A 9136-nucleotide genomic window follows, 5' to 3' on the forward strand; every position below is an offset into this window, starting at 1 on the left:
CCCTTTAATATCTTATTTTTGTGATTCAGATCAAAAGAGGTTTCCAAATACAACGGAAATAATTCCAAAATATATAGTATAAACTGACTTCAAGAAAGTCATTTCCAATTCTATCAAAATTATGATTTGTACAACAAAACATTCACAAGTAGAAAAAATAGCCAATTGAAAACAACTGCCCATCAAGACTAGTCCTAGCCTTACAAAGAGTAGAAAAAGAGCAACATCGTATTAATATGTAGGCTGAGAGGAGAGAAAAAAGTAGAAGCAAATGGAAAAAATACAAAGGTGTTCCTCCTAGCTCAAGTATAAAGTTCCAAGATGCATTTACAGATTACTTTATATTACTAATATGTAATGTAAAAAGGGAAACACAGACAGTTCTTCCTTCCTCACATAGTAGGTAGTCATTAGGCTACATGCATCACATTGTCATAGTTTCCAGATTTTCTTAGACCTAACGCTCCCATCTTTGTCTCTTCATTTCCCTCTTCCCCCAAGGCTAATTATCTTCCTTCTCAAGCGTTGATATTTCTTGTTTTTATCCCTATCCTACAAAACCTCCCCATTTCTTTCTGTTTCCTAACACGCTCCCCGCACCCCCACACCCCCATACTCTCATCCCTGCTTTTCTTCTTTCTGCTCTGAGTTGAGCCATGTTCTGTATGTGCTTTTGAACACACTTCTGTCTTTGAATGAAAATGCTCCTCCATAACAACCAAATTTCTTTATTTAACAAAATCATTTTTAGGGCTTAGCTGCCATGCATCTTGATCTCGGAAGACTTACTGTGTCTTCTTACCTAGGTTATATCTACAGTTCTTTATCTTTCCACATTCATAATATTTATTGCATTCAAAATTATTTGTTCATCATCTTTCCAAAGTAGAGCAATATGTTTGTTATTCACCCCTAACTTCCCAGGAACTAGCACAATGTGTGGTACATAATAGATACCCAGTTCTATTGAACTTTTCTGTCATTAGAATGCTGTATACATTGATGTGGGCACTGAAACCAATATAAAAAAATCAAACTTAGTATATGCAAGATAATATAATAGAACAATGAGTAATGTATGATCTATGCTTCAGTTTACTTTATAACCAGGCTCACACATTTCTATTCCTATACAGTTGAAACAAATTGGATTTTTCCTTTATTTATTTATTTATTTTAATTAGAGGCTAATTACTTTACAATATTGTATTGGTTTTTCCATACCTCAACATGAATCTGCCACGGGTGTACACGTGTTCCCAATCCTGAACCCTCCTCCCACCTCCCTCCCCATACCATCCCTCTGGGTCATCCCAGTGCACCAGCCCCAAGCATCCTGTATCCTGCATCGAACCTGGACTGGCGATTCGTTTCTTATATGATATTATACATGTTTCAATGTCATTTTCCTTTATTTATTTATTTTTAATTAAAGGATAATTATAATATTGTGTTGGTTTCTGCCATACATCAACATGGATCAGCCCTGGGTATACATATATCTCCTCACAGAGTGAAGTAAGTCAGAAAGTGAAAAACAAATACATATTAATGCATATATGTGGAATCTAGAAAGATGGAACTGATGAACCTATTTGCAGGGCAGCAATGGAGACACAGATACAGAGAACAAATTGAATTTATTTTTGATGGGTGTGGCGTGGTAGTAATTGAAGCAGCAGGCTCTATCATTTGCTCTCATGCACAGACCTAAATGAAGATGAGAGAAGTCAAAGACCTTTGAATAACCTTTTCTATTGTTGAAGGGAAGTTCAGATGCAAATAGTTAACAGAGAGAAAAGTTATAAGGTCGTTCACATGCAGATTTTAAGATAAATATTTGCTATGACAAATGGCAAGATGATGAGTTTCTGCTAAAAAAACAAAATGATCCCTCTTTATTACAGGCTCTCTATTAAACTAGTACATATAATTAAGGCAGGAGAAGTTTTTGTCTTTAAATCCTCTTTGGATTTGCTTGATTATATTCTGCATTTTAGCAATCTGCAATCTATTCAGAATCTTTTTAGAGACCTTGGACTTGATTGTTTTAATTATAACTCAGAACGTGTACAAGCTCAGTTTCCTTTTCTGTCATGGGGGTGGGATTGGTAAATCTAAGGGCACCCACAAATACATGCACAGGATAAACTTCATGAATAGTTACGCTGTCAAAGACTGCATTTTTCCCATCTTTTTCTTAATATACATAGGTTAGAATATAGAATCCAAAGTCAAAGGTTTGGGTTCTGTTTATTATTAGCCAGGGGATTTTAAACAAGTAATTTTACAATAATCCTCAGCATCCTTACTTGTCCATAAAAAGTGTATATGAAATTTCTGTATCACATTATTGGTGAACTTGAGGATAAAACTAAAACAATCATTGTAGAAAAACTTAATAGGAAAACATTGCATAAGTGTAAAATAATGTAGTTTCTCTTTTTTTCCATACTCGCCTACTCATAGCAGTGTTGTTTACCTTCATAAATTGAGGAGTATCCTATAAGGAAGAGTATGTGATAAGGACCTCTTCCTAGTTAGTTATGTTTGTATCTAGGTAATTTTTCTAGGCAAAATTTTTGCAATGAACTTAATTTCCTAGTCACTGTTACTTACTGCTGCAGTAAATTTAAATCCAGTATACACATCAACTACATTGAGTCACTCCTTTACATTCTAGTCTACACATGTAGTTCTTCTCAAACTTCGCCATGGATCAGACTTAGCTCCAGAGCTTGCTGTCACACAAGTTACTGGGTACCACCTCCAGGGTTTCTGATGGAATAAGTGGACCCCATATTTTTGGTTTGTTTTTTGTTTTAATATTTCCTACAAGTTCCTAAGTGACAAGTATGCTGCTACTCCATTGGTCACACATTGAAAACCACTGCCCTAGCACGGCTTCTTAGGTTTTAACATTCATAACAACCTCCCGGCTTTAACCTTAGACAGTTATTTCATTGCTCTGAGGTATGTCTTTGCTTCTTTATTTTAAAAAATGAAATCAGAGCTGAGATTCACTGTTTTAAGATTAGTGTTTCTCAAATGCTCTTGCCAAAACCAAACTCGATTCAAAAAGATTTGAAAGGCAAGAGGATGAAGATTACATGTGTTCATCTGTGGCCTCTGTGCTCTGTCATCTAAGCAAATAGCCAACCCAGACAATTTCATCGTTCAATAGAAAAAATATATATTTGCATAACTAATACATGCTGCTTCTCTGGACCACCCCAACTTTTCTGTGAGCTGTTACAAACATGTAGGTATTGAGTTTTCTCCTTCCTTCACTTTATTCAAGTGTGAGATTTTACTTATTAAAAAGATTTCCCATATGGTGAGTGATGCAGAAAGAGCAGCTAGTATACCAAGATTCCAGACCAAAGCTGCCCAACTGGCAACTGCCTGACTCTACTTATACCAAAGAGGAGATGGGAAACAATTAGGATTGATCTCAAGTCTATTAGGGAGTCAAGAGAAACCCAGTTGAAGGGCACCGTTAGCCAGTTAAGCACAAGAAGTAACTTTCTCAGGCTCCACTTCTTTATGATAGAGATAAAATTCAGGAATCTATTACCTACCAAAAAATATAACTACAAGTGGCTTGGAGGCAACTGCATTAAGATACACAGGACCCTTTAATCCTTACTTTTTTCCAGCTTGAGACTTTGGAATGTCTTTACTTTTCCTCCACACACTTACCCTGCAAACAAAGCTTTGATTATAGGCCTTTGTTATGAAATAATGAATACATTATTTTGACATCAGCTATTGCAGACCATCAGCATCTGAGAGCTAATTGAGATTTGATGAATGGTTCTTAATTTTTAAATACTGCACATTTAAAATATTCATTTAATAAGACTATTTCAGGGTACATAGTACTAAAAAAGTATGTTGAAAGAATTACAATCTCTGAGATCATTTCAGCTTATGATACTGTTATTATACTATTATAAACCTTTTTAAAAATAACATGATAATCACCATAATGGTATATTTTGCTTTTTAATTGAAGTGTAGCTGATTTGCAATGTTCTGTCAACTTCTGATGTACAGCAGATTTTCAGTTTTATATGTATACATTTATATATATTCTATATTCTTTTTTACATTCTTTTCCATTGTGGTTTATCTCAGGATATTGAATATAGTTCTCTGTGCTATACAGTAAGACCTTGTTGTCCATCCATTCTATATGCAATAGTTTGCATCTACTAACCCCGATCTATTATTCCAACCCTTCTCACAGCCGTGCTCCATCTTGGAAAACACAAGTCTGTTTTCTGTGAGGCTTTTTGTTTTATACATAAGTTTACTTGTGTCATATTTTAGATTCCACATATAAGTGATGTCATATTATATTTTTCTTTCTGATTTACTTCACTTAGTATGATAATCGAATTTATAGCTGAGTAGTATCCCATGGTGTATATATATACACACCACATCTTCTTTATCCATTTATCTGTCAATGTACATTTAAGTTGTTTCCATATCTTGGCTACTGTGAATAGTGATTCTATAAACATTGAGATGCAAGTATCTTTTTGAATTATAGTTTTGTCCAGATCTGTGCCTATGAGTGTGATTTCTAGCTCATATAGTAACTCTAGTTTTCTGAGGAACCTCCATACTCTTTTCCATAGTGGCTGTAGCAACTTACATTCCCACCAACAGTGTAGGAGAGAGTTCCTTTTCTCCATATCCTTTCCAGCATGTTATTTGTATACTTTTTAATGATAGTCATTCTGATTAGTGTGAGGTGGCACTTCATTGCAATTTTGATTTGCATTTCTTTAGTAATTAGTGATGTTGAACATCTTTTCATGTGCCTATTGGCCATCTGTATGTTTTATTTGGAGATAAGACCATTTAGATCTTCTGCCCATTTTTTGATTGGGTTGCTTTTTGTTGTTGAGTTATATGAGCTATTTATATATTTCGGAAATTAAGCCCTGTGAGTTGCATTGTTTGCAAATATATTCTGCCACTCTGTGGGTTGTCTTTTCATTTTGTTTATGGTTTCCTTTGCTGTGTAAAAGGTTGTAATTTTGATTAGGTATCATTTGTTTATTTTTGTTCTTCTTTCTATTGCTTTGGGACACTGTCCTAAGAAAACATTGATATGTTTTTGTCAGAGAATGGTTTGCCTATGATCTCTTCTGGGAGTTTTATGGTCATGTCTTATGTTTAACTCTTTAAGCCATTTTGAATTTTTTTTTTTTGTACATGGTGTAAAGATATGTTCTAAGTTCATTGATTTACATGTGCCTGTCCAACTTTCCCAGCCTCACTTGCTGAAGAGAATAATTGTATATTTTAGATGCATATCATATATTCTTCAGTCATACAAATTCCCTTATTATAAATACAGTAGTAAAAATATATATATTTTTCCTGTTAGATTATTTTACCGGAGAAGGCAATGGCACCCCACTCCAGTGCTCTTGCCTGGAAAATCCCATGGATGGAGGAGCCTGGTAGGCTGCAGTCCATGGGGTCGCTAAGAGTCAGACACGACTGAGTGACTTCATTTTCACTTTTCCCTTTCATGCATTGGAGATGGAAATGGGAACCCACTCCAGTGTTCTTGCCTGGAGAATCCCAGGGACAGGGGAGCCTGATGGGCTGCCGTCTATGGGGTCCCACAGAGTCGGACACGACTGAAGCGACTTAGCAGCAGCAGCAGCAGATTATTTTACACAGAATAAAATCTAGTTTTAGAATCAATAGGTAAATGGAAATGAACATTTTTATGACATGGTTTTAGGTTATAACTAATGTTAATTTCAGAAAATTTAAAGATACAAAGAAGCATAGGGTATGAAAAAAAATCTTAATGTAGTAACTTAACAGTTTAGTGTATTTTTGTTTTATTATGTAATGCTAATAAATGTTTAATATCCCTTTATCTTAAAATTTTGAACAAAATTTCTTAATACTTCATAAATATCATTTTTTTTAATTATATGACATTTTTATTTTTAGGGTGCAAAAACAAAAATGAGCAAACAAACAAACAACAAAAAACTTGAAATAGGCTTGTCAAATGATGTAAATTCATCCTTTCCATGGAAGCAGAAGGTAGATCAATGCAGGTTATCCTCAGGCCTCATACATCCTGCTTCACTGCTGCTTGCACTCTGCTGGGTTTTGATCCTTCTTTGGGTCATAATCTGGATCATTTTCCTCATCTCCTTCTTCTTCCCCTTCCTCATCCGCTTCTTCACCTTCTTCATCATAATCATCATCGTCGTCTTCAATAGCTTCTCCAGTAAAGTATAACACTGATCTTGGGATTATACGCTCACGTAAAAAGTGACCAATTTCAAAGTCTGCAGCGAGGATAGCTTCAGAATCGTCATCCAGATCTCCACTCTCAGGAACTTCAGGAGGGGCAAAAAAATTAAAGAAAGAGTCATTAGAAACTGTTTTGGTCACAGTACGAACTGTCCCACGTCCCTTGTGTTTCTGCTTCTTCTTAATCGTTTTCAAAGTGACATTCTTTCCTTTTTTCCAATCTATCTGGCACCCTGTACAACCCATAATTTCTGGTCCATCAAAAGAAAAGGGATCAGAATCATCTGGTTCTGACCTCATCCTATATGTCTTTGTCAACACTTCATTTGTGAAATACTCATTGGGTTCAAAGTGAAATTCTAAGACAAAACTCATAGGCTGACCAGCATCTGAGAACTTCACTTTAATATCTTTCAAGTGCTTCAGAATAGGCTCATCATGTTCCTGAACCATATCACTGAGCAAGTCAACATTCTTAAAAACGGTCAACCAAAACACAAGAATTCCCTTGGGATCTTCTTTTTCTTCATCCTTTTTCTCATCTTCAATCTTGGCCTTTTCTTTTAGCTCCTCCGAAATTTCATCTTCCTCATCTGGTTTCCATTCACACTCTTCTTCTGTAGGTTCATAAATGGCATTAATGATCTCAAATTGCTTATCAAACAGAGGCTGATAAAGAACAGCATACTTTCTTTCAAGATCATGAACTTCCTCATAAAATTTGGCTTCTATCTGTGCACATTTAACTTGAAGGTTTTTGAGAGCATTCACTCGTCTTTTAACTACCCTAGGCAAGTTGTCGATGTCTGCCATGTTGTACAAATGCCAAATATCGGTGGCGAGCACGGGGAGCCGAGCGCCCGAGCTACACAGGCAGTGACTCAGGGCGGCGGCGGGAGGAGCAGGAGGCGGCGCCGCGAGCAGATGGCGCTAAAAAAGCATAAATATCATTTTAATAATAGTAATTGGAGGAAGCACTTATGTTTCTATTATGTCTAATATAGCCCATGTGGTAAAATCCATGTTTTATTTTGATCAAGTGTTTAATGTAAGAAGACAATGTATTTTTATATCTTTTAGAAAGAAGTTCAAAAATTCATTATACCTCATTTTGGGTAAGATTTTTTAAAACAAGCACTCTGATTCCAATAATTTAATTAACTTTAACATGCACAAATGCATGGCATTGATGTCTTACACCTGTATAACTACCACATTCTTCAGGAAACAGAACACCAAGTCTCTAAAAGCACTTTCATGCTGCATTCCAGGCATCAGCCATTAGCATAACTTCCAGTACCATATATTACTTTCATTTGTTTTTGAGGGCATGCATGTTCAGTCATGTCTAACTCTTTGTGATCTCATGGACTATAGCCTATCATGCCTGTCTGTCCATGAAATTTTCAAGCCAAGAATACTGGAGTGGGTTACCATTTCCTCCTCCAGGGGATCTTCCCGACCCAGGATCACACCTGTGTCTCCTGCATTGGCAGGCGGATTCTTTACCACTTGTACCACCTAGGAAGCCCCTCATTTTTGGGGGGAGCTTTATCTAAATGGAATCATATAACATGTTTTTATATGATAACATTTTTTGTGTGAAATTTATACATCATTTTCCAGAAAGCAGTAGTTGGTTCCTTTTCAATGGTGTTTGCTACACATGAATATCTATATCAAAGTTTTAGTTTTAAATATTTTCTCCCAATAACTAATGGTTCATAAGAAGTGCATGCACAAACTATGTAACTAACTTTTTAAACAACTAGGAACCAAGTAAAGCTTTAATTGAGCTTCGCAGGTGACCTAGTGGTAAAGAATCCTCTTGCTGATGTGGGTTTGATACATGGTTCGGGAAGATCCCCTGGAGTAGGAAATGGAAACCTGCTCCAATATTCTTGCCTGGAAAATTCCATGGACAGAGAAGCCTGGCGGTCTACAGTCCATGGGACTGCAAAGTCAGACATAACTGAGCCCTGCCCCCATACACAAAGCTTTAACTAACTGAAATGAATATTGAATGAAAAACCAACTGATTTTGTATTATGCTTATATAGTCTATACAAACCATTAGATTATTCAATGAGCATACTAAATCTTTAAGAATGACAATATTTTATATTACAAGTTTATGTATTTTAAAAAACAAATTGAAAGAAGTATCAGTTTTGCTTCCAAGTCATGAACACCCACTTTCCAACTTCAATACAATGGTGGAAAATGTTAAATGACTTGATCAAGATCTATTATTTCAAATATTTATATGTCTAGTTATGGGAAAAAATCACTACTCTTAGGTATTGCCTTAAATAGTAAATAATTCTGAATGTAATAAGCATTTTAAAGTTAACCAAACATTGATACCTGGTGGCAATTAACTGAGTTAGTGGACAGGATGCTGATAATTTGTAAAGTACAATAGTAATGTTTGTATGTGCTTTATGCTAAAGCAGAAGTGTAATGACATTTATGCAAATACTAAAAGATGAATTGATAGGTGCTTCCTCAATAGCTCTGGTCAGTAATGTGCCTATAGTTGTGACTGTTGTCTACCCAGCTTCCATGCCAAACCTTTTCCTCTTGTGAGCAATTATCTGATCACCCATGTTGTCCTGCATCTCAAAAGATGCAATGACACTACTCAAATATTACATATAATAAACATATTTTGCACATAATTATAGAATGTCAGGCAGTTCAGTCACTCAGTCATGTCTGAATATTTGCAACCCCATATACTGCAGCACGCCAGGCTTCCCTACCCATCACCAACTCCAGGAGTTTGCTCAAACTCATGTCCATCGAGTCGTTGATGCCATTCAACCATCTC

At 35.8% G+C, this 9136-nt stretch overlaps 1 protein-coding gene across 1 annotated transcript; it reads right to left on the reverse strand.

Moving 5' to 3' along the window:
* Window positions 1–5991: 5991 nt before the first annotated feature.
* LOC104999197 (nucleosome assembly protein 1-like 1) lies at window positions 5992–7179 on the reverse strand. Its single transcript, XM_010854705.1, has one exon. The coding sequence runs from the start codon at window positions 7114–7116 to the stop codon at window positions 6130–6132; it is 987 nt and encodes a 328-aa protein (XP_010853007.1). The 5' UTR covers window positions 7117–7179; the 3' UTR covers window positions 5992–6129.
* Between the last annotated feature and the right edge of the window lie 1957 nt (window positions 7180–9136).

This window comes from Bison bison, unplaced genomic scaffold, assembly GCF_000754665.1.
Source record: "Bison bison bison isolate TAMUID 2011002044 unplaced genomic scaffold, Bison_UMD1.0 scf7180017864347, whole genome shotgun sequence".
Lineage (NCBI taxonomy): Eukaryota > Metazoa > Chordata > Mammalia > Artiodactyla > Bovidae > Bison > Bison bison.